This window comes from Oncorhynchus mykiss, chromosome 18 (assembly GCF_057628025.1).
Source record: "Oncorhynchus mykiss isolate SJ-2025 chromosome 18, ASM5762802v1, whole genome shotgun sequence".
Classification (NCBI taxonomy): domain Eukaryota; kingdom Metazoa; phylum Chordata; class Actinopteri; order Salmoniformes; family Salmonidae; genus Oncorhynchus; species Oncorhynchus mykiss.
In genome coordinates, this window is record NC_143039.1 from 53,892,589 (window position 1) to 53,919,380 (window position 26,792).

Sequence of the window (26,792 nt, forward strand, 5' to 3'; positions counted from 1 at the left end):
TGTGAACACTTTCAAACAGATTTCCAAAATTAAAAACACTTGGAGCTGATTAGCTTATTTATTTTTTATTTACTTTGGGGGGGGGGGGGGGGGGGAATAAATAAAATCAGCTGCGGGCCAAAACATCCATATTAAACACCATTATTGCACACAGTGATAGTCCATGCAACGTGTGTGACTTGTTAAGCACATTTTTAGTCCTGAAGTTATTTAGCCTTGCCACAACAAAAGAGTTGATCACTTATTGACTCAAGACATTTCAGCTTTTCATTTTTTTTTTTATACATTTCTAAAAACATAATTCCACTTTGCCGTTATGGGGTATTGTGTGTAGATCAGTGACACAGAATATAAATCATTTTAAAATTCAGGCTGTAACAACAAAATGTGGAAAAAAGTCATGGGTGAATAATTTCTGAAAGGCACTGTAAATGTGTATCACTGCACCGAAGACCATTTAAAAGCACAACAAATGGGAATACAATGTCAGATATTTAGTTTATTTATACAACTTAATGTGTTATCCCTGTTCTTCTTCTAATAGCACAACCAAATAACATGGATTTCAGTTGAGAATATATTACATTAATAGTACATGGTGCAAGTGATCAATGCCGTTTATTATAGACATTCATTATAAAAATTGTGAAGATCTCCACAGACCTGTGATCTTGAACATGCACTCTTTAATTGATAAGACAGTTATAGTTACATTAGCGTCAAAATGTGGCTATGGATGTGTTACCCATTTGAATAAATACTGTTACGTTAGTCTGTAAGTTAGCCTTACCTTTAAGCTACTGTATTACAAAAGTAACAGTGAATTGTGTTTGGTTGATTAACACAACAAATAACCAGCATTTAAAGGAGATTAATCTACTGCTTGCATAGTTTAATATGTCCCACTGACTTAGTCGAGCTTTAATTCCATTAATAATTGTTATGCTGTCTGAGGCACTGCATCGCAGTGCTAGAGGCTTCACTACAGACCTGGGTTCGATCCCAGGCTGTATCACAACCGACCATGATTGGGAGTCCCATAGGGCGGTACATAATTGGCCCAGTGTCGTCCGGGTTAAGGGAGGGTTTGGCCGGGGGGGCTTTACTTGGCTCATCTGGCTCTAGCGACTCCTTGTGGTGGGCCGGGCGCTTGCAGGCTGACCTCGGTCGTCAGTTGAACAGTGTTTCCTCCAACACATGGATGCGGCTGGCTTCCGGGTTAAGCGGCCGGGTGTTATGAAGCGCTGTTTGGCGGGTCATGTTTCAGAGGACGCATGACTCGAACTTCGCCTCCTGAGTCCATTGGGGAGTTGCAGCGATGAGACACGATCGAATGAGAAAGAGGTGGCAAAATCCCCCCCCAAAAAGTAAAAAAAAATCTAATAGTAATCAAGATGTTGGATTCACTTCTCCAACTCGACCAAAAATCGAACTTAAAGAATAGGACAAAATCAAATCAAACTGTAAATGGAATTTAAATGAAGTTGGATTTAGTCCTATTCTTTAACTTAGATTTTTGGTTAAGATGGAGACATGAATCCAACATATACAGTACATTATTAACTTTTAGATTACATTTAAAATCAACCAAAGCTTTAAACCCTATGCCTATATGTATCGTCTATTTTTAGTTGAATCCTGGGTTGAATTGAAACACTAGGCCTAAATAGCATCATTGATGTTATATGATTGATAAAGTATGGTTCCATTTAATTTGCTTTGTTAAACCTACCCCTTGGAATGACTTCCGATAGCAAAAGTGAATCTATTTAGCTTGTACATTTTTACATTTTAGTCATTTAGTAGAAGCTGTTATCCAGAGCGACATAGTTAGTGCACTCATCTTAAGATAGCTAGGTGGAACAACCACATATCACAGGCATAGTAAGTACATTTATCCTCAATTAAGTAGCTATCAGCAAAGTCAGAGCTAGTAAGGGGGAACAAAGTAAAGTGCGAGTGTTAGTTCACAAAACACTTTTTGTTTGGGGGGGGGGGGGGGGGGGGGGTTGTCAGTGACATATCAAAGCTTAGCAGGGTTGGGCTGGGTTAAAACCCAGGATGGGAGACCAAAGGAATAGCTATAGATAGCTGTAGAATTTTCCAGAAGGAGTTGCTGCCCAGCTATAGTTTTTTTTCTCTCCTGATAGTGGATATAACATTGAATATCTGACATTGTTTCAAAAGGTACAAATGTAACATATTTTATACAAGCTTTGTCTATGTTGAACATTGGTTACAATGATGACAAAATCCTGTGGTTGAAATTTCACCCTCAAAACAACAGTTGATTACTTTTGGCAAATCCAATGAATTTTACACAGATTCCACGTCACAATACGTTGACAAATTACGTTGAAACTATGTTGATTCAACCAGTTTATGCCCAGTGGTTAACCTCTGAGTCGACAGAATTTCATTCAAGAGGCTTCATGGTCTCAGGCCAGTAACATCTCCAGACATCAGAAGCCTTTGAAAATCTTGATCTTGTGTTTGTCAGCCAGAAGCAGGGTAACGTTGTACTCATAGTCAGCATCATGCACTCCGGTGTGGCGGAATGCTCCTCCCTGGTGATTCTCTTCCCAGTAGTGGTGCCAGTTCCCGTACTGATCCGCTCCGAACCCGTACACACTCACCTAAATGATACAACACACCATTATACAGAGGTACTCGTCCGCCCCGGAATTGGCCATCATGGTGCCAGACTCTTCTATGTGACTTATATGCTTTGGCCTAATGCCATGTGCCACAGAACTGATGAGGTGGAATGTTGCTGTACTGATTGATGCGTTGATATGATGTTCTGGTACTCTGACACACACAGTTGACTTTGTAGAGCTAATTTCTCCAGTTGCAGGTTTTTTTCGAGAAACTTACAAAACATGCCTATTGATGATGCTTTAACTCTAGATGACAGTATGCAGTTATTAGAAAAACGTCCTTATACAGTTACTAGGATTTATTTTTCTTCTCTTCTAAATGACTCAGTTGACCTCTATGTAACAACTATAGGACAACTATAGGACACTGGGATGCTGTCTGCATCACTTGGGGCAACTGTGGAGTTTTTCTAGAGTCAACCTCTTTTAGGTTCTAGAGAACACCTAGCACATGGTAATTGCCTGCATTTCACACCTCCCGTGTAGATGCAGATAATAAGCAGAACACTCGGCGCTCTGCACCTCTTTCCCACCCAAAATGTGTTTGTTTGTAGAGCAGTGGAGGGTAGATAACACAGTGCTGCACAGCGTGTGGCCATTTCGCAGACGCAAGGGGTTACTTCATTTCCATCAGAGGTAAACTTTTTGGGGCATTTGGGACACTTTTTCCGGCTTTAAACTCTGTAAAACCTCAGTGCGAACCCAACGCATGCTTTGCAGTCACAGAACACTCTCATAATGTACAGAACTTTGTCAGAAAGACACAAAAGGAAGTGGGTGGGCTCACCTTATCACAGATATGAATGGAAAACAATAGGCTGAGGAAGCCAGTGGAGGGATACCGGCCATGACTCTCCAGCCATGCGTCATAGACATATTTAAAGAAGGTCGGGCTGTATATCAACACCTGCAAAACATAACAACAGCTTTGACCTTGTGACAAGTGAAAATAATTTAAATCTTGAACATTATCAATCAATGAACCAACCAACCAATCACTAGCTCTTCAAAATCTGCATTATATTGTCTCCAGGTAAGGTAAACTAAAGCAGATTAACCCATAGGGCTTTGGTCAAAAGTAATACTCTACTTTAGGGCGCCATTTTGGAAGCAGCCAAGGGTTCACTCACCCTGTTCTTGTTTGCCTTAATCCTGGACTGGACAGGAATGTACGTGCTGCAAGAAACAAAAGACAACATAATATAGGAAATATCAAAGTATTATCACAGATAAAAGGGGAAACCAAAGAACCTTTGGTACTGTCAGTTTAAACCACCATCGTTGATCAAATTCACCTTATTTCTGACAGAGGCGCCGCCATCTTTGTTTACTTTGTGGTGGCCATCCGGTTGGCTATCAGCATTGGCTAACATTAGCCATACTGACTATGAGCTCCTCACGACAAACTAGTAGCCTATACCAGTAATACGTTCAGTAAAAGGCTGTCACGTCTGGAAAAGAAACCCGATTTCAGGTTAGAAAAGATATGTTACAGTTCAGTGTATTTGTGATACTGATACTGTTTTGGTTACTGTTTTGATACTTGTTTTTTTATGTTTGTGTTGGTATAGTAACAGTTTGCAAACAAAGTAATTCTCACATTATTTATGTTTTTACAGATGATCACAGTGACAGATACCATCGCAAACAGCAGAGGCTTGTTTCCCATCAAGGTCAAGGGTCATACGCTATTGTGATGTGTGAGGTCATATAACCAATATTGATTTGGGAATGATTTGATTTGTACTACAGGTATGCTATTCACACAGTCTACCCACCGGTAGGGTAGACTGTGTGAAAAGAAAAGCTGCACAGTCTAGGTCAGATTAAATAAGTGCAATAGATATCAAAGTTTCGATAGCTATGCTGCCTTCATCAGGATTCAAGCTGTGCTGTGATAGAACTATAGCGCTAAGAATTATTGACCATCTTACCCATAACATTATTAGGCTACAGTTCAACCCTGATCCTCAGGGCTGGACTGGGACCAGAAATCGGCCCTGACATTTCTAACACACTGGCCCATTTTTTTCTTTGAGGCCCCCAAACCAGTCCATTTTTCCCTCTCGATGGCCCACACTGGCCCAGTTCTTACTTGAGTCCCCCATTATTACAGAGATAAGGATCATTTTGTGCAGAAACCACAAGTTAGACAGGCCCACTGGGCAAAGAATGGGCCAGGGCACCCCTGCTGATACTCAGTAAAGATTCCTACAGGCAGCTAAGCACTTCCACAACCTCCTCACTCTCCTCCTCCCCTTCCTCCTAACATCCCACTCATCCTCAGCAGTCATTAGATCATTAACACAGGAACGTCACCATAAGGATGTAACTGTCAAAAGCGTTCCAGCTGAAGCCATATTTATGACCCAGTTGAAGGAATCCACATGCTTAGAATCTTAACTGGTGGTAATAATGAGGTGATTAATTGAGATGATTCATGTAATGTGTAATAATTGTCTAACACAGAGCTTGAGAACATCGACCTTGTGGCGCTGGAAGAGGTCTATATCAGTACGTGCCAACATGTGGATACTTGTGGTTATGACAAACAGCCCTGAAGGAGGCACCGGGTGCACTTCTACAAAGACTGTTCACACAGCATAAAGGATACCAGACCTCCCGGGGATGAAAACGTTGTTTGCGGTTTCATCTTTCCATTCATTACAAACAATTCCACAGGCATCCACTACAGTTCGCATTGAAGGTTTCGCTAAGGTGCACTTACTACACTTTCTCAGGTGAACTTGATGAACGTGTAGTGACTGTGTGGCGCGTGGTCATTGATCACTCACTGTTTGATGGAGCCTGTAGTCAAGGCGCTGGTGATCCACTGAAGGTCCAGAGTCTTGAAGGGGATGAGCAGAAGACTGGTGGTGTTGTCCAGATCTATGGCGCTCTCTGGGTACATGACGTGATGGGTGGTCCGGCTCCCAACATCCTCCTCATAGCCAGAGGTAGGAGCCATGTTCATTCTGCAGGAGCAGGGTTACGGTTAGAGTCAAAGTGGGTTGTCCTGCATTATAAAAACTGGGTGGTTTTGAGCCCTGAATGCTGATTGGCTGACAGCCGTGGTTTATCGTACCGCATACCACGGGTATGACAAAACATGTATTTTTTATTGCTCTAATTACATTGGTAACCAGTTTATAATAGCAATAAGGCAATATACCATGGCTAAGGGCTGTACCTAAGAACAGCCCTCAGCCATGTACCCCACACCCCTCTCTGCCTTATAACCTAAATATAACAAATGGATGACAATGCTTTCACATACTAATCAACATATCTGCTTTGTTGAAGGTGGGATGCCTGGAGGTACAAAACTGGAATTTGTATCTAAATGACATTTCTGTCATTTGGAACTTGAATGTGGTGATGAACCAGAGGCTTACTGTATATCCTCAACATCAGGCTCTGGGATAAACCGTCTTCATGACATTCCTGTAAATATCTACTGAATACCCACATCCTAGTAGTGCCATGGCATGTGACAGTTTGTGGAATTCCTGCTTCTCCACATCATACAGTTAATATTTGTGTCCCAGTTACAGTGAGTGCATTGAGGGGAAAGCTATAGCTGTGATTCTGCCTGTTTAATTAATATAGTTAGTTCGTTCTTCCAAGGGGAGATCTTTGTGTGTGTGTGTGTGTGTGTGTGTGTGTGTGTGAGTTAAGTGAGTGTGGGGTGAGCAGTATAATCAATTTCAGCCAAGGACTTCCCTCCTAATTTACACACTGATAGTTGGTCTGGCTCCTCATTGAAAAACACAGCGCAGAAATCCAATCTAAAACTGGGCTTTTCACTCACAGATGTGAGGTGCATAGCTATCACTACATCTGTTGGGCTCTAGGATCCAACCTAATGAAGTTACTTGCTGAGGCTTTACCCCATCATACTCGGATCAGAAGTTGATTGATGTTTAATCCACCGCTGATCCAACGCTGTAAGCGTCTTATACTCCAGACAAGCTAATTATGTTTGAATAAAAGAACCCGGTGCATCTTTGACACCTGTGATATAGCAGCTATCATAGAACCAGAATAAATAGGCTCTTCTTTTTTTTTAAGTGTGAGGGGTTTTGCCAGTAAATATTTATCATTACATGAAAGGGGATAGGTTCTATAAATTTACATTACCTTGGGCTATGCGCTTGGCAGTGGGTCCATGCTGTCAGTGTCTTATTATCCAGACAAGCTAATCATGTTTTAATAAAATATCCCGGTGCTTCCTTGACACCTGTGATATACCAGCTCTCATAGAACCAGAATAAATAGGTTTTTAACAAAAAAACAAAAAAAAAGAGATGGATTTTGCTGGTAAATATTTATTTTCATTACATGGAACGGGAAGGGTACTATAATTTTGAAGCAGAGTACATACAACATGTTTTTCATTTGCAGAGTCGGGTCGGGCAATCGAGCGTTCATCTAAGTCACTGTAGTAGCAGCACACGGGCGCCGTCCTAAATGGCACGGTATTACCTTTATGGGGCACTACTTTTAACCAGGGCCCACAGGGGATGCAGGATGATATGAACTGTACATAATTCCTGTGCTTGTAAGCCTGTACTGCAGAGAAGGATTGTGTTAAAAGAAAAGCAATAAGTCTTGCGTCTCTTGTCCCAGTCTCTGCGTAATTAAATCAGCAAACATGCTGCTCCACAGCATGGGATCTTGAAGAAGATAAGTGCAGTCATACAGCTTTACATTGAGTAACATTTGTACAGAACTGCTGGTGAGTGGAGAAAAACCATACATTTACATTTGAGTTCATATCCAGCGTGACTTAGGAGCAATTAGGGTTAAGTGCATTGCTCATCAACATGTTTTTCACCTAGTCAGCACAGAGATTCGTACCAGCAACCTTTTGGTTACTGGCTGAACTTCCTTAACCGCTAGGCTACCTGCCGCCTGGAGATGTACCAGTGAGCCCATCTCCTGTTTTTCCATGCTTCTGTGACAGCATGGCCAGCACCATTGAGGGCTATCTCCATTTTAAAGTAGTCCATGTGTACCTTTGAGCCGATACAGTGTGTTGCATTATGGGAATAAAAACTGTGCCAACACATCAACTGCATGAACTTCACAAATACCTTGTAAGCAAAGGTAATGCAGTTTTTTTATTTAGTCGCCTTCAAGTCGCTGTAGTTGCTTCTCACAAACTGTACAATGCAGCCATTACCTGCATTGTGGGATGCACTATTTGTCAACCAATCATTAGGCTGCTTTTGGTTGACCCAAGCGAAAATGGCCAAAGAAATGACAAACAGGAATCAAAGTTGCCGTGATTCTCAAGCTACATGGGATACAAATGAAAGTGATATTTGCGTCCTCTGTCTAACCAAATTAATTGTAGCCTACACACGTTATGTTTTCAGTTCGTGAGTGTGTGTGATATAGTATTGAGGGCTTGCAGTTGATGTATGACACCGCCGGGCGGCCATGTTGGAAGACCACTTCATTACTTCTTCTGACAACAACAGCCGAGTTTCTGCCTCAAACTGCATGATAGCAGTGCCTAAAACTAGTTGATTCATCACCAAGGTCATTTTCTGTGGATATATTTACAGATTCCCCGCAATCATGAAACAACATTGATGACACCAATGAGAGAAGACTCGAGAACTGTCAGGAAACCAAGTAAACCTTTTTGCCTGTCAAGACCTGAACCCAGACAGCTGTCAGTACAGGGTCTGCTATGATCATTTCATAACTGGTAAGTCAAGTCTGATTGATTTTGAGTTTAGTTTATCTGTTATGCGAAACAGGTGTGAACACTAAATTAGCTAGCTAGAGTAGTCTAGCTATTAGCATATGTCGAGCTATTTTTTTCACCATAAAATGGAACCCTTATAACAAATGACTGCATGCCCTCGATCATCGCATCTGCAGACTAATGTAAGCCTACTGTTCCTAATGTGATGAGCAGATTGGAAAGTGATCATTTTGGCTATTAATAAGCGCGTAGTGACAGAGGTTTATAGGCTATATCAAAGAGATTTCTTTCCTTTGCACAGGAAAAATGTGGCCTTCGATAAACATTTGATGCAATTCTACTACACTTTATATGAATGGAAACATTAGCAGAATATTTTTATAATACGATGGTAGCCTGGTCCTACTCTACTGCCACTGACAACAGATCAATAAAAAACGACCTTGTCTTGAATGCAACCATGTAATCTAGAATATGACATTCATTTGACAAAAACTGGATCCCTTCTAGCCATGACCATGAAAAAGGGAAATTATACAATATGACATCCATATAGTCTGGGGGACAAAACTCATATGATAACTCATTGATAATTTGTTGAGAGCTTTATTCATAAAGAGGGAAATGTATGGACATTACAGCATAGGACAAAGGCCTCCATAGGATAGGTCAACCTGCTGTGTTGACTATTGGTTGTTGCAGCCCAATTTAATCTTAATATGACACTAAAACACCTGAATGAATTAAACAACCAAACGATGAAGAGCCCCGATGGTATAAGTGACCTAAAGAAGTGCTATTCTAACATCAGGGGTGCTTTTCATTGGTTTATGTACTGCTGTAGGTTCAACCAGCTGACCTCTGTCAAGACACCCACGTCGACTGGATTCCCGACGTGAAGATGAGCAATGCTGCAGCAGCATCAGTTTCTACAATCTAGCTATACTTTGTCCCTTTTCAGGTATGAAAGGAGACATTCCTTAGTCATACGAGATGGTTGTCATATGCTGTGCTTTGGTCAATCAATGATTCTGTTGTGCAATTTGAGCAGAGATCACCTTGCCGTCCTGACAAAAGTGCCCCCTTAAACCATATGAATATATTAAACGTAATTTGGAACATGTAAAATACTACTGTTTATGATATTGTAAACATGCTGTAGATAATACGCTATATTGTTGTCTGGGTGAAATTAAAAGTATTGTCATCTCTGCTTTGCCTAGCCCCATTGAATAAAAACGGTTTCTTGTAGACCATCTTCATTGTCACAGTAGCCCGACTAAGTGACACTCAGACCTTCTGGGATAAAAGTATCTGGCATTGAACTTGGTGGTAGTAGTTGTTTGTATGTTTGAAGAGAAGGACCTCCAACATCTCCTGTTTCCAGACATTTTATCACCTAGATTACAAGGGTTGGATTTGCACTAAACAATTTCATGTCAGCACAAGGCATGTACAAAAGTCTAGTATTTAAAAAAAAATATATATATTTCACCTTTATTTAACCAGGTAGGCTAGTTAAGAACAAGTTCTCATTTGCAACTGCGACCTGGCCAAGATAAAGCATAGCAGTGTGAACAGACAACAACACAGAGTTACACATGGAGTAAACAATAAACAAGTCAATAACATAGTAGGAAAAAAAAGAATCTATATACATTGTGTGCAAAAGTCATGAGGAGGTAGGCAATAAATAGGCCATAGGAGTGAATAATTACAATTTAGCAGATTAACACTGGAGTGATAAATGATCAGATGAACATGTGCATGTAGAGATACTGGTGTGCAAAAGAGCAGAAAAGTAAATAAAATCAAAACAGCATGGGGATGAGGTAGGTAAATTGGGTGGGCAATATACCGATGGACTATGTACAGCTGCAGCGATCGGTTAGCTGCTCAGATAGCAGATGTTTAAAGTTGGCGAGGGAGATAAATGTCTCCAACTTCAGAGATTTTTGTCATTCGTTCCAGTCGCAGGCAGCAGAGAACTGGAAGGAAAGGCGGCCAAATGAGGTTTTGGCTTTAGGGTTGATCAGTGAGAAACACTTGCTGGAGCACGTGCTACAGGTGGGTGTTGCCATCGTGACCAGTGAACTGAGATAAGGCGGAGCTTTACCTAGCATAGACTTGTAGATGACCTGGATAATGATTAGCCTCATACATTGTCTACTGTTATTGTTTTTAAATTGAGAACCTAGAGCTTAACAATGTGTAAACAAATTGTGAGTTAAGCTATTCTCTGCTTCAGATGAACATTGTCAAGGAGTCTTTTGCAAATGCCCATAAGGCTAATGCGATCATACTGTAGGCCAGTTTACAATTAAAACAAGTTTAAACACTAAACTTCAACACTATCTCATATTATTTCAAAGTGTACAAGTAAGCTAACTCATATGTAAAGGTTAGACATTTTTGTAACAAGTAGGCTATTATTACTAAAGCATAATTTCAGGTGAACAAAAGAAAGTCCATATCAGATCTGGCCAATCTCGCTCCACTGATCCGTGATCTACTGGGGAGCAGACTTCTGTTCCAGCCAAGCAATAGCACACTTGACTATTAACTCATTCATTTTGATACATTAAAAGCAGGTGTGTTAGTGCTGGGCTGGAACAGAAACCTGCACGCCCAGCAGAGTTGGCCTGCTCCAGTTGTAATAGGTTTAAACATTGTGTGTGACTTTTAAACTGTATTTCTGTTCACAACATGTGCTAACATAGGTACACATATAATCCATGGTATACAAGGATGTACCCTTATTCTCTTGGGACATTCACTGGGACCTCTTCATCTGCAGACAGAGTTTCACTGCTCTCTGTACCTGAGAACAGAAAACATTCTAAAGAAACAGGCTGCATTATACTCAAATTAGACAGCACTGAATATTATGTTACTATATCTCTCTGTCCTACGTTTTTCCTCGCTGTTGACTAGAACTGGAGAATATTTTCAAAAATGTCCTCCCGCAAAAGGTATCTTCCCTATCCAGAGAAGCCTACTCTCCCTTCTCTGACAGCTTGAATTGATAGCTAATCTTTCACCCTCTTCCATGGCTGTTAGCTAGCTACAAATGAATTTAGTTTAAACGATAAATACATCAAGATAGCTAGCTAATTAGCTAATATGACGTTAGCAAGCTGGTGATATTTAATTAACTTAGCTAGCTATTTAGTTTGCTATATAGCTAACATTACATTAGCAGCTAATTTGAGTCAGCCTGCACACTTAAGTTTCTGTAGCAAGCTAGCTAAAAACAACCATTTTCAAAAAATATTTACTTACTTGAATAGGTTCTCACACTGCTGTTTTCTGGGTCCTTAGAAAAACGAAATAATGGGCAATTTTCCCGAAGTTTCCGATGGTAGCAAAATTCAGCCAGCCATGTGGACAATTGGAGAACTTCCTTTCAACTGCATTTATTTTCAGCAAACTTAACATGTGCAAATATTTGTATGAACATAACAAGATTCAACAACTGAGACATAAACTGAACAAGTTCCACAGACATGTGACTAACAGAAATGGAATAATGTGTCCCTGAACAAAGATGGGGTCAAAATCAAAAGTAACAGTCAGTATCTGGTGTGGCCACCAGCTGCATTAAGTACTGCAGTGCATCTCCTCCTCATGGACTGCACCAGACTTGCCAGTTCTTGCTGTGAGATGTTACCACATTCTTCCAAGGCACCACCAAGTTCCTGGACATTTCTGGAGGGAATGGCCCTAGCCCTCAACCTCCGATCCAACAGGTCCCAGACGTCCTCAATGGGACTGAGATCTGGGAAATCACGCAAAGAACAAGCAGTATGGGTCGTGGCATTGTCATGCTGGAGGGTCATGTCAGGATGAGCCTACAGGAAGGGTACCACATGAGGGAGGAGGATGTCTTCCCTGTAATGCACAGCATTGAGATGAACTGCAATGACAACAAGCTCAGACTGATGATGCTGTGACACACCGCCCCAGACCATGACGGATCCTCCACCTCCAAATCGATCCCGCTCCAGAGTACAGGCCTCGGTGTAATGCTCATTCCTTCAACGATAAACGCGAATCTGACCATCACCCCTGGTGAGACAAAACCGTGACTCGTCAGTGAAGACCACTTTTTGCCAGTCCTGTCTGGTCCAGCGACAGCGGGTTTGTGCCCATAGGTGACGTTGTTGCCGGTGATGCCTGGTGAGGACCTGCCTTACAATAGGCCTACAAGCCCTCAGTCCAGCCTCTCTCAGCCAATTGCGGACAGTCTGAGCACTGATGGAGGGATTGTGCGTTCCTGGTGTAACTCGGGCAGTTGTTGTTGCCATCCTGTACCTGTCCTGCAGGTGTGATGTTCAGATGTACCAATCCTGTGCAGGTGTTGTTACACGTGGTCTGCCACTGCGAGGACGATCAGCTGTCCGTACTGTCTCCCTGTAGCGCTGTCTTAGGCGTCTCACAGTACGGACATTGCAATTTATTGCCCTGGCCACATCTGCAGTCCTTATGCCTCCTTGCAGCATGCCTAAGGCACGTTCATGCAGATGAGCAGATTAACATATTTCTTTTTGTGTTTTTCAGAGTCAGTAGAAAGGCCTCTTTAGTGTCCTAAATGTTCATAACTGTTACCTTAATTGCCTACCATCTGTAAGCTGTTAGTGTCTTAACAACTGTTCCGCAGGTGGATGTTCATTAATTGTTTATGGTTCATTGAAGAAGCATGAGAAACAGTGTTTAAACCCTTTTACAATGATCTGTGAAGTTATTTAGATTTTTACGAATTATCTTTGAAAGACAGGGTCCTGAAAAAGGGATGTTTCTTTTTTTGCTGAGATTACATACACACACACACAAAAGTATGTGGACACCCCTTGAAATGATTGGATTTGGCTATTTCAGCCACACTCGTTGCTGACAGGTGTATAAAATCGAGCACACAGCCGTGGAATCTCCATAGACAAACATTGACAGTAGAATAGCCCGTACTGAAGAGCTCAGTGACTTTCAGTGTGGCCCCTTCAGAGGATGCCACCTTTCCAACAAGTCAGTTTGTCATATTTACTGTATGCCCTTCTGGAGTTTCCCCGGTCAACTCTAAGTACTGTTATTGTGAAGTGGAAACGTCTAGGAGCAACAACTGCTCAGCTGCGAAGTGGTAGGCTAAACTAGTGCTGAAGCACATAACTCCTTAGAAATCGCCTGTCCTCGGTTGTAACACTCACTACAGAGTTCCAAACTGCCTCGAAGCAACATCAGCACAATAATTGTTTGTCGGGAGCTTCATGAAATGGGTTTCCATGGCTGAGCAGCCACACACAAGCCTAAGATCACCATGCACAATGCCAAGCGTCGGTTGGAATGGTGTAAAGCTCGCTGCCATTGGACTCTGGAGCAGTGGAAACTCGTTCTCTGGAGTGATGAATCACCCTTTGACGGATGCCAGGCGAACGCTACCTGCCCCAATGCATAGTGCCAACCTTAAAGTTTGGTGGAGTAATGGTCTGGGGCTGTTTTTCATGGTTCGGGCTAGGCCCCTTAGTTCCAGTGAAGGAAAATCCTAACGCTACAGCATACAATGACATTCTAGACAAACTTTGTGGTAACAGTTTGGGGAAGGCCCTTTCCTGTTTCAGCATGACAATGCCCCCATGCACAAAGCGAGGTCCATATAGAAAAGGTTTTTTGAGATCAGTGTGGAAGAACTTGACTGACCTCCACAGAGCCCTGAACAACTTTGGGATGAATTGGAATGCCGACCGCGAGCCACACCTAAATCGCCTAACATCAGTGCCCAACCTCACTAATGCTCTTGTGGCTGAATGGAAGCAAGTCCCCGCAGCATCGTTCCAACATCTAGTGCAAAGCCATCCCAGAAGAGTGAAGGCTGTTATAGCAGCAAAGGAGGGGACCGACACCATATTAATACCCATGATTTTGGAATAAGGAGGAGCAGGTGTACACATACCTTTGGTCATGTAGTGTATGTTGACACTGCCAAGTTGATCTGAGCCTTGCTGTTGGAAAATCACCAGTGTTCAACTTTCGGCTGTCGCAGATGCACCTCCCCCGGTTTCACTCTCCGACCTTTGTCTACAGTCGGCTTCATTACCCTTCCTGCTCTAACCCTAACCCTATTTCTTCTTCTCAGAGTGTATTGGCAGGTCCCAATCACTGCACTATTGTCAGCATAAAACAGTCAAATCATCTCAGGTATCGCATTAAACTGACCCATCAACGTCGTACAAAAAGAGGGCTTGCAATTTAAACCAATCACTGCACAGTTTCCACATAATATGGTTCAATCAAGCCACACAAACAAACGTTTTCCCTCATCAGCGCATTTTAGCAACAAATTGGCCAAAATCATTGCATATTGCCTTGGAAAAATCAAGCATTTTTGCCCTCAAATAGCAAAAAAAATCCCAGCAAAATCCTGGAGGGACGAATTGGCACTAACCCTACCCCCATCTATGTGCCGGAGAGTGTATAGTCTGAACACATAAAACCAAGGATGATTAACTGCCACCTGCAGTTAAGGAAAGTTCTCTCAGGAGTCAATTTCATTAGCTGACCTGGATGGAATTCTGTGTTTCTTCCTTAACCTATATCAAGTCCCACCCAGTTGACTACTACAAAATAGCGAAAGCCCTAAATCTCATGGCACATCATGCTAAAACAGGTTTTGGGGCCAAGTGGCTTTGACTTCTATGAGACAAACTGACATGGGAACAACAGCTAGGGCAGCTGAAAGGTGTGACATGATGGGCGGAACGGTCTATGTTAGGGTGAAATCATATTGACATCAAACCAAATGGGGCGTCTACACCTACATGTCACAATGATCACAGACTTGTGTTTGTTCCAATATAACCTTTCATGAGCTATTGTGATGATAATTGTAGGCTATAAACGCCTTGATAGAACAAAACCGTTTGTATCCCTGCACAGGTGTAATCTTATCAACGGTGGGGGTGGGAATCAAGAAACTGGACTACAATGATTACACTTGTAATTAACACCAAAGCCTAGATATTGGTCAGGCATGAATGCTATACAGAACAAAATCACTCCTTTGTGGCTTTGCAGTTCAATTCCTAACATAATGCTTTATGTAACTCATAAACAAAAAACAAGCTTGATGAGTCACCTGATGACGACATCACTGGAGTCTATGAGGGCTCCGTAGCGGGAGCCCTTAAGGTTCCCAGAGTTCCCCACCACAGCACAGGTCCTACAGCGCTCAGGGCCCGCATCCATGTAAAGGTCAGCATCAGGGATGACCTGGAACAACTTCTCCACCACCTCGCTGAAGTTGGCCGGCTCTTGCTCTGCCTGCAACCACTGGAGAGAGAGGGAGACCTTCAAGCCTTTCAGCTCAGCCTTTAACCATTCGGGCCAGAACAGAGACAGTTGAGGTAGGGACACAGCAGAGACAGGCCAGCCAGCACATAATTATCTGAGGACCATGTGTTTCTTAGAGCTTGGTGAGAGAATGATTGTCATATGGTTATTTTGCATACAACCTTCCCATAACGTTTCCTACAGGTTCCCTCATGGTTCTATTTAAAGTAGGTTTTCAAAACATTAGTAACGTTTAAAGAACATTCTAAGGATGTTATTTAAAAACATACTTTCAGTTCTCAGCATAAAAAAAAACTATTGTTAAAGGAACACATTTGGATTTCGGCAATGAGGCCCTTTATCTACTTCCCCAGAGTCAGATGAACTTAAAGATACCATTTTTATGTCTGAGTGCAGTTTGAAGTAAGTTGCTAAGTAGCATTAGCGCAATTGCTATCTAGCGTTAACACAATGACTGGAAGTCGGCTAACATGCTAGCAATACCCATAGACTTCCAGTCATTGCGCTAATGCGAGTTAGTATTGGCTTTCAAAACAGTTATTTATCCCGGAAAAAGGGAGTGGTTTTCGGAGTAAATCCCAGTAAATCTCAGTAACCGGGTTACCACCATTCAACCCTAGCACACACCACTTTTAACAGAGCCAGTAGATGGACCAAGACAGTACACATCAATCCTTACCTCTTATGAAACAAGTTATGAGTAACAGGGTGTTACCTTCTAGTTAATATTCCATCTACTCTTACATCTAATTGGTCAAGGTGAATGTGATAACCTCATCTCCATAGAACCCTCTCAGGGCATGTGATCCTTCCACCTCCAACGTGTATCTCCGGATTTAATTTAATGGAGTCACGATGGTGGCAGCCACTGGTAATAGCCCCAGGATCAATTCTAATTTACAAGAAAGTGTTCCTAACTGACTTCTAAGAAGGGTGAATGGACTTTTGATGTTTGAATTAAAACGAACAACGGCGTACCATTTGACTGTTAGACGTTGTAACCGGGCTGTTCCTAAGTGATCGGCAGCTCATTCTTCATTGTACGTGACCTCGCTATAGAAAAACCAAGAATAAACTGACAAACTGTGATGCAGGGTTGAGGCAAGAATAATTTACAGCTCAATATACCATCGGCCTACGCTTTGAACTCAATATGGCCACGGATTAGGTTCAAAAATAGAATATCTCTCGTCTCTGAAATACTGAGAAACAGGGAGTGTAACGTTTTTTTCCCTCAGTTTATTGGATCTAGACTTCTCTAGTAGTGTTGAATGGTATTCATTAAGTAGTCATTCAGTTCTATCTGGTGAAATCTTAGAAATTAGCCACCTCAAAGTATAGCTGACTAGGAGATGGTATCGTTCATGGGAATTGGTATGTACAGTATAATTAATAATCGTCATGGAAACAATGTTTTCTTCCTTGTCCTGATTATCATTAGAACGGTTAACCTGATGTGACTGAACCAAACTCACCTGTGTGGTTATTCACCTGTAAGTCTCAGAACCTGACATCACCTGTACGTGTCATCAGCCAGCAGACTGTTCCTCCAGGTCATCAGAGGGTGGACTAATCCAAATTCTCTAACCCTAGCTTCATGTCCACATCCCGGTTTAACCCTAACCTCAACCCTAGATTCATGTCCACATCCCGGTTTAACCCTAACCTCAACCCTAGCTTCATGTCCACATCCCGTTTTAACCCTAACCTGAACCCTAGCTTCATGTCCAAATCCCGGTTTAACCCTAACCTCAACCCTAGCTTCATGTTCACATCCCGGTTTAACCCTAACCTCAACCCTAGCTTCATGTCCACATCCCGGTTTAACCCTAACCTCCACACAAGCTTCATGTCCAAATCCCGGTTTAACCCTAACCTCATCCCTAGCTTCATGTCCACGTCCCGGTTTAACCCTAACCTCATCCCTAGCTTCATATCCACATCCCGGTTTAACCCTAACCTCAACCCTAGCTTCATGTCCAAATCCCGGTTTAACCCTAACCTCATCACTAGCTTCATGTCCATGTCCCGGTTTAACCCAAACCTCAACCCTAGCTTCATGTCCACATCCCGGTTTAACCCTAACCTCAACCCTAGCTTCATGTCCACATCCCGGTTTAACCCTAACCTCAACCCTAGCTTCATGTCCACATCCTGGTTCAAACTAAACCCAGCTTCATGTCCACATCCTGGTTCAACTCTAACCCTAGCTTCATGACCACATCCTGGTTCAACCCTAACCCTAGCTTCATGTCCACATCCTGGTTCAACCCTAACCCTAGCTTCATGCCCACATCCTGGTTCAAACTAAACCTAGCTTCATGTCCACATCCCGGTTCAACCCTAACCCTAGCTTCATGTCCACATCCTGGTTCAATATAACCCTAGCTTTATGTCCACATCCTGGTTCAACCCTAACCCTAGCTTCATGTCTACATACTGGTTCAGCCCTAACCCTAACCGTAGCTTCATGTTCACATCCTGGTTCAACCCTAACCCTAGCTTCATGTCTACATCCTGGTTCAGCCCTAACCCTAACCTTAGCTTCATGTCTACATCTTGGTTCAACCCTAACCCTAGCTTCATGTCCACATCCTGGTTCAACCCTAACCCTAGCTTCATGTCCACATCCTGGTTCAACCCTAACCCTAGCTTCATGTCCACATCCTGGTTCAAACTAACCCTAGCTTCATGTCCACATCCCGGTTTAACCCTAACCTCAACCCTAGCTTCATGTCCACATCCCGGTTTAACCCTAACCTCAACCCTAGCTTCATGTCCACATCCCGGTTTAACCCTAACCTCAACCCTAGCTTCATGTCCACATACTGGTTCAAACTAACCCTAGCTTCATGTCCACATCCTGGTTCAGCACTAACCCTAACCCTAGATTAATGTCTACATCTTGGTTCAACCCTAACCCTAGCTTCATGTCCACATGCTGGTTCAAACCTAACCTAGCTTCATGTCCACATCCTGGTTCAGCCCTAACCCTAACCCTAGCTTCATGTCCACATCCTGGTTCAAGCCTAACCCTAACTTCATGTCCATATCCTGGTTCAGCACTAACCCTAACTTCATGTCCACATCCTGGTTCAACCCTAACCCTAGCTTCATGTCCACATCCTGGTTCAAACTAACCCTAGCTTCATGTCCACATCCTGGTTCAACCCTAACCCTAGCTTCATGTCCACATCCTGGTTCAACCCTAACCCTAGCTTCATGTCCACATCCTGGTTCAAACTAACCCTAGCTTCATGTCCACATCCTGGTTCAACCCTAACCCTAGCTTCATGTCCTCATCCTGGTTCAACCCTAACCCTAGCTTCATGTCCACATCCTGGTTCAACCCTAACCCTAGCTTCATGTTCACATCCCGGTTTAACCCTAACCTCAACCCTAGCTTCATGTCCACATCCCGGTTTAACCCTAACCTCCACACAAGCTTCATGTCCAAATCCCGGTTTAACCCTAACCTCATCCCTAGCTTCATGTCCACGTCCCTGTTTAACCCTAACCTCATCCCTAGCTTCATATCCACATCCCGGTTTAACCCTAACCTCAACCCTAGCTTCATGTCCACATCCCGGTTTAACCCTAACCTCAACCCTAGCTTCATGTCCAAATCCCGGTTTAACCCTAACCTCATCACTAGCTTCATGTCCATGTCCCGGTTTAACCCAAACCTCAACCCTAGCTTCATGTCCACATCCCGGTTTAACCCTAACCTCAACCCTAGCTTCATGTCCACATCCCGGTTTAACCCTAACCTCAACCCTAGCTTCATGTCCACATCCTGGTTCAAACTAAACCCAGCTTCATGTCCACATCCTGGTTCAACTCTAACCCTAGCTTCATGACCACATCCTGGTTCAACCCTAACCCTAGCTTCATGTCCACATCCTGGTTCAACCCTAACCCTAGCTTCATGCCCACATCCTGGTTCAAACTAAACCTAGCTTCATGTCCACATCCCGGTTCAACCCTAACCCTAGCTTCATGTCCACATCCTGGTTCAATATAACCCTAGCTTTATGTCCACATCCGGATTCAGCCCTAACCCTAGCTTCATGTCCACATCCTGGTTCAACCCTAACCCTAGCTTCATGTCTACATACTGGTTCAGCCCTAACCCTAACCGTAGCTTCATGTTCACATCCTGGTTCAACCCTAACCCTAGCTTCATGTCTACATCCTGGTTCAGCCCTAACCCTAACCTTAGCTTCATGTCTACATCTTGGTTCAACCCTAACCCTAGCTTCATGTCCACATCCTGGTTCAACCCTAACCCTAGCTTCATGTCCACATCCTGGTTCAACCCTAACCCTAGCTTCATGTCCACATCCTGGTTCAAACTAACCCTAGCTTCATGTCCACATCCCGGTTTAACCCTAACCTCAACCCTAGCTTCATGTCCACATCCCGGTTTAACCCTAACCTCAACCCTAGCTTCATGTCCACATCCCGGTTTAACCCTAACCTCAACCCTAGCTTCATGTCCACATACTGGTTCAAACTAACCCTAGCTTCATGTCCACATCCTGGTTCAGCACTAACCCTAACCCTAGATTAATGTCTACATCTTGGTTCAACCCTAACCCTAGCTTCATGTCCACATGCTGGTTCAAACCTAACCTAGCTTCATGTCCACATCCTGGTTCAGCCCTAACCCTAACCCTAGCTTCATGTCCACATCCTGGTTCAAGCCTAACCCTAACTTCATGTCCATATCCTGGTTCAGCACTAACCCTAACTTCATGTCCACATCCTGGTTCAACCCTAACCCTAGCTTCATGTCCACATCCTGGTTCAAACTAACCCTAGCTTCATGTCCACATCCTGGTTCAACCCTAACCCTAGCTTCATGTCCACATCCTGGTTCAACCCTAACCCTAGCTTCATGTCCACATCCTGGTTCAAACTAACCCTAGCTTCATGTCCACATCCTGGTTCAACCCTAACCCTAGCTTCATGTCCTCATCCTGGTTCAACCCTAACCCTAGCTTCATGTCCACATCCTGGTTCAACCCTAACCCTAGCTTCATGTTCACATCCCGGTTTAACCCTAACCTCAACCCTAGCTTCATGTCCACATCCCGGTTTAACCCTAACCTCCACACAAGCTTCATGTCCAAATCCCGGTTTAACCCTAACCTCATCCCTAGCTTCATGTCCACGTCCCTGTTTAACCCTAACCTCATCCCTAGCTTCATATCCACATCCCGGTTTAACCCTAACCTCAACCCTAGCTTCATGTCCACATCCCGGTTTAACCCTAACCTCAACCCTAGCTTCATGTCCAAATCCCGGTTTAACCCTAACCTCATCACTAGCTTCATGTCCATGTCCCGGTTTAACCCAAACCTCAACCCTAGCTTCATGTCCACATCCCGGTTTAACCCTAACCTCAACCCTAGCTTCATGTCCACATCCTGGTTCAAACTAAACCCAGCTTCATGCCCACATCCTGGTTCAACTCTAACCCTAGCTTCATGACCACATCCTGGTTCAACCCTAACCCTAGCTTCATGTCCACATCCTGGTTCAACCCTAACCCTAGCTTCATGCCCACATCCTGGTTCAAACTAAACCTAGATTCATGTCCACATCCCGGTTCAACCCTAACCCTAGCTTCATGTCCACATCCTGGTTCAAACTAACCCTAGATTTATGTCCAAAACCGGATTCAGCCCTAACCCTAGCTTCATGTCCACACCCTGGTTCAACCCTAACCCTAGCTTCATGTCTACATACTGGTTCAGCCCTAACCCTAACCGTATCTTCATGTTCACATCCTGGTTCAACCCTAACCCTAGCTTCATGTCTACATACTGGTTCAGCCCTAACCCTAACCGTATCTTCATGTTCACATCCTGGTTCAACCCTAACCCTAGCTTCATGTCCACATCCTGGTTCAACCCTAACCCTAGCTTCATGTCCACATCCTGGTTCAACCCTAACCCTAGCTTCATGTCCACATCCTGGTTCAAACTAACCCTAGCTTCATGTCCACATCCCGGTTTAACACTAACCTCAACCCTAGCTTCATGTCCACATCCCGGTTTAACCCTAACCTCAACCCTAGCTTCATGTCCACATCCCGGTTTAACCCTAACCTCAACCCTAGCTTCATGTCCACATCCTGGTTCAAACTAAACCCAGCTTCATGTCCACATCCTGGTTCAACTCTAACCCTAGCTTCATGACAGCATCCTGGTTCAACCCTAACCCTAGCTTCATGTCCACATCCTGGTTCAACCCTAACCCTAGCTTCATGCCCACATCCTGGTTCAAACTAAACCTAGCTTCATGTCCACATCCCGGTTCAACCCTAACCCTAGCTTCATGTCCACATCCTGGTTAAAACTAAACCTAGCTTCATGTCCACATCCCGGTTCAACCCTAACCCTAGCTTCATGTCCACATCCTGGTTCAATATAACCCTAGCTTTATGTCCACATCCGGATTCAGCCCTAACCCTAGCTTCATGTCCACATCCTGGTTCAACCCTAACCCTAGCTTCATGTCTACATACTGGTTCAGCCCTAACCCTAACCGTAGCTTCATGTTCACATCCTGGTTCAACCCTAACCCTAGCTTCATGTCTACATCCTGGTTCAGCCCTAACCCTAACCTTAGCTTCATGTCTACATCTTGGTTCAACCCTAACCCTAGCTTCATGTCCACATCCTGGTTCAACCCTAACCCTAGCTTCATGTCCACATCCTAGTTCAACCCTAACCCTAGCTTCATGTCCACATCCTGGTTCAAACTAACCCTAGCTTCATGTCCACATCCCGGTTTAACCCTAACCTCAACCCTAGCTTCATGTCCACATCCCGGTTTAACCCTAACCTCAACCCTAGCTTCATGTCCACATCCCGGTTTAACCCTAACCTCAACCCTAGCTTCATGTCCACATCCTGGTTCAAACTAACCCTAGCTTCATGTCCACATCCTAGTTCAACCCTAACCCTAGCTTCATGTCCACATCCTGGTTCAAACTAACCCTAGCTTCATGTCCACATCCCGGTTTAACCCTAACCTCAACCCTAGCTTCATGTCCACATCCCGGTTTAACCCTAACCTCAACCCTAGCTTCATGTCCACATCCCGGTTTAACCCTAACCTCAACCCTAGCTTCATGTCCACATCCCGGTTTAACCCTAACCTCCACACAAGCTTCATGTCCAAATCCCGGTTTAACCCTAACCTCATCCCTAGCTTCAAGTCCACGTCCCGGTTTAACCCTAACCTCATCCCTAGCTTCATATCCACATCCCGGTTTAACCCTAACCTCAACCCTAGCTTCATGTCCACATCCCGGTTTAACCCTAACCTCAACCCTAGCTTCATGTCCAAATCCCGGTTTAACCCTAACCTCATCACTAGCTTCATGTCCATGTCCCGGTTTAACCCAAACCTCAACCCTAGCTTCATGTCCACATCCCGGTTTAACCCTAACCTCAACCCTAGCTTCATGTCCACATCCTGGTTCAAACTAAACCCAGCTTCATGTCCACATCCTGGTTCAACTCTAACCCTAGCTTCATGACCACATCCTGGTTCAACCCTAACCCTAGCTTCATGTCCACATCCTGGTTCAACCCTAACCCTAGCTTCATGCCCACATCCTGGTTCAAACTAAACCTAGATTCATGTCCACATCCCGGTTCAACCCTAACCCTAGCTTCATGTCCACATCCTGGTTCAAACTAACCCTAGCTTTATGTCCAAAACCGGATTCAGCCCTAACCCTAGCTTCATGTCCACACCCTGGTTCAACCCTAACCCTAGCTTCATGTCTACATACTGGTTCAGCCCTAACCCTAACCGTATCTTCATGTTCACATCCTGGTTCAACCCTAACCCTAGCTTCATGTCTACATACTGGTTCAGCCCTAACCCTACCCGTATCTTCATGTTCACATCCTGGTTCAACCCTAACCCTAGCTTCATGTCCACATCCTGGTTCAACCCTAACCCTAGCTTCATGTCCACATCCTGGTTCAACCCTAACCCTAGCTTCATGTCCACATCCTGGTTCAAACTAACCCTAGCTTCATGTCCACATCCCGGTTTAACACTAACCTCAACCCTAGCTTCATGTCCACATCCCGGTTTAACCCAAACCTCAACCCTAGCTTCATGTCCACATCCCGGTTTAACCCTAACCTCAACCCTAGCTTCATGTCCACATCCTGGTTCAAACTAAACCCAGCTTCATGTCCACATCCTGGTTCAACTCTAACCCTAGCTTCATGACAGCATCCTGGTTCAACCCTAACCCTAGCTTCATGTCCACATCCTGGTTCAACCCTAACCCTAGCTTCATGCCCACATCCTGGTTCAAACTAAACCTAGCTTCATGTCCACATCCCGGTTCAACCCTAACCCTAGCTTCATGTCCACATCCTGGTTCAATATAACCCTAGCTTTATGTCCACATCCGGATTCAGCCCTAACCCTAGCTTCATGTCCACATCCTGGTTCAACCCTAACCCTAGCTTCATGTCTACATACTGGTTCAGCCCTAACCCTAACCGTAGCTTCATGTTCACATCCTGGTTCAACCCTAACCCTAGCTTCATGTCTACATCCTGGTTCAGCCCTAACCCTAACCTTAGCTTCATGTCTACATCTTGGTTCAACCCTAACCCTAGCTTCATGTCCACATCCTGGTTCAACCCTAACCCTAGCTTCATGTCCACATCCTAGTTCAACCCTAACCCTAGCTTCATGTCCACATCCTGGTTCAAACTAACCCTAGCTTCATGTCCACATCCCGGTTTAACCCTAACCTCAACCCTAGCTTCATGTCCACATCCCGGTTTAACCCTAACCTCAACCCTAGCTTCATGTCCACATCCCGGTTTAACCCTAACCTCAACCCTAGCTTCATGTCCACATCCTGGTTCAAACTAACCCTAGCTTCATGTCCACATCCTAGTTCAACACTAACCCTAGCTTCATGTCCACATGCTGGTTCAAACTAACCCTAGCTTCATGTCCACATCCCGGTTTAACCCTAACCTCAACCCTAGCTTCATGTCCACATCCCGGTTTAACCCTAACCTCAACCCTAGCTTCATGTCCACATCCCGGTTTAACCCTAACCTCAACCCTAGCTTCATGTCCACATCCCGGTTTAACCCTAACCTCCACACAAGCTTCATGTCCAAATCCCGGTTTAACCCTAACCTCATCCCTAGCTTCAAGTCCACGTCCCGGTTTAACCCTAACCTCATCCCTAGCTTCATATCCACATCCCGGTTTAACCCTAACCTCAACCCTAGCTTCATGTCCACATCCCGGTTTAACCCTAACCTCAACCCTAGCTTCATGTCCAAATCCCGGTTTAACCCTAACCTCATCACTAGCTTCATGTCCATGTCCCTGTTTAACCCAAACCTCAACCCTAGCTTCATGTCCACATCCCGGTTTAACCCTAACCTCAACCCTAGCTTCATGTCCACATCCTGGTTCAAACTAAACCCAGCTTCATGTCCACATCCTGGTTCAACTCTAACCCTAGCTTCATGACCACATCCTGGTTCAACCCTAACCCTAGCTTCATGTCCACATCCTGGTTCAACCCTAACCCTAGCTTCATGCCCACATCCTGGTTCAAACTAAACCTAGATTCATGTCCACATCCCGGTTCAACCCTAACCCTAGCTTCATGTCCACATCCTGGTTCAAACTAACCCTAGCTTTATGTCCAAAACCGGATTCAGCCCTAACCCTAGCTTCATGTCCACACCCTGGTTCAACCCTAACCCTAGCTTCATGTCTACATACTGGTTCAGCCCTAACCCTAACCGTATCTTCATGTTCACATCCTGGTTCAACCCTAACCCTAGCTTCATGTCTACATACTGGTTCAGCCCTAACCCTAACCGTATCTTCATGTTCACATCCTGGTTCAACCCTAACCCTAGCTTCATGTCCACATCCTGGTTCAACCCTAACCCTAGCTTCATGTCCACATCCTGGTTCAACCCTAACCCTAGCTTCATGTCCACATCCTGGTTCAAACTAACCCTAGCTTCATGTCCACATCCCGGTTTAACACTAGCCTCAACCCTAGCTTCATGTCCACATCCCGGTTTAACCCTAACCTCAACCCTAGCTTCATGTCCACATCCCGGTTTAACCCTAACCTCAACCCTAGCTTCATGTCCACATCCTGGTTCAAACTAAACCCAGCTTCATGTCCACATCCTGGTTCAACTCTAACCCTAGCTTCATGACCACATCCTGGTTCAACCCTAACCCTAGCTTCATGTCCACATCCTGGTTCAACCCTAACCCTAGCTTCATGCCCACATCCTGGTTCAAACTAAACCTAGCTTCATGTCCACATTCCGGTTCAACCCTAACCCTAGCTTCATGTCCACATCCTGGTTCAATATAACCCTAGCTTTATGTCCACATCCGGATTCAGCCCTAACCCTAGCTTCATGTCCACATCCTGGTTCAACCCTAACCCTAGCTTCATGTCTACATACTGGTTCAGCCCTAACCCTAACCGTAGCTTCATGTTCACATCCTGGTTCAACCCTAACCCTAGCTTCATGTCTACATCCTGGTTCAGCCCTAACCCTAACCTTAGCTTCATGTCTACATCTTGGTTCAACCCTAACCCTAGCTTCATGTCCACATCCTGGTTCAACCCTAACCCTAGCTTCATGTCCACATCCTAGTTCAACCCTAACCCTAGCTTCATGTCCACATCCTGGTTCAAACTAACCCTAGCTTCATGTCCACATCCCGGTTTAACCCTAACCTCAACCCTAGCTTCATGTCCACATCCCGGTTTAACCCTAACCTCAACCCTAGCTTCATGTCCACATCCCGGTTTAACCCTAACCTCAACCCAAGCTTCATGTCCACATACTGGTTCAAACTAACCCTAGCTTCATGTCCACATCCTGGTTCAGCCCTAACCCTAACCCTAGATTAATGTCTACATCTTGGTTCAACCCTAACCCTAGCTTCATGTCCACATGCTGGTTCAAACCTAACCTAGCTTCATGTCCACATCCTGGTTCAGCCCTAACCCTATCCCT

The 26,792-nt window shown here is 44.2% G+C and overlaps 1 protein-coding gene across 3 annotated transcripts in view; it reads right to left on the reverse strand.

Annotated features, from left to right (window-relative positions):
• Positions 1-486: 486 nt before the first annotated feature.
• Positions 487-26,792, reverse strand: part of LOC110496379 (CMP-N-acetylneuraminate-beta-galactosamide-alpha-2,3-sialyltransferase 1) — a 67,462-nt gene continuing 41,156 nt past the window's right edge. For all 3 annotated transcript variants that reach the window (XM_090208795.1, XM_021572246.3, XM_021572247.3), the window contains 5 exons: positions 15,506-15,699; positions 5,456-5,635; positions 3,791-3,836; positions 3,448-3,567; positions 487-2,636 (listed from right to left, as the gene is read on the reverse strand). In XM_090208795.1, the coding sequence (XP_090064921.1) occupies positions 2,463-2,636; positions 3,448-3,567; positions 3,791-3,836; positions 5,456-5,635; positions 15,506-15,699 (714 nt within the window). In that variant the 3' untranslated portion in view covers positions 487-2,462. The remainder of the gene's footprint in view (positions 2,637-3,447; positions 3,568-3,790; positions 3,837-5,455; positions 5,636-15,505; positions 15,700-26,792) is intronic.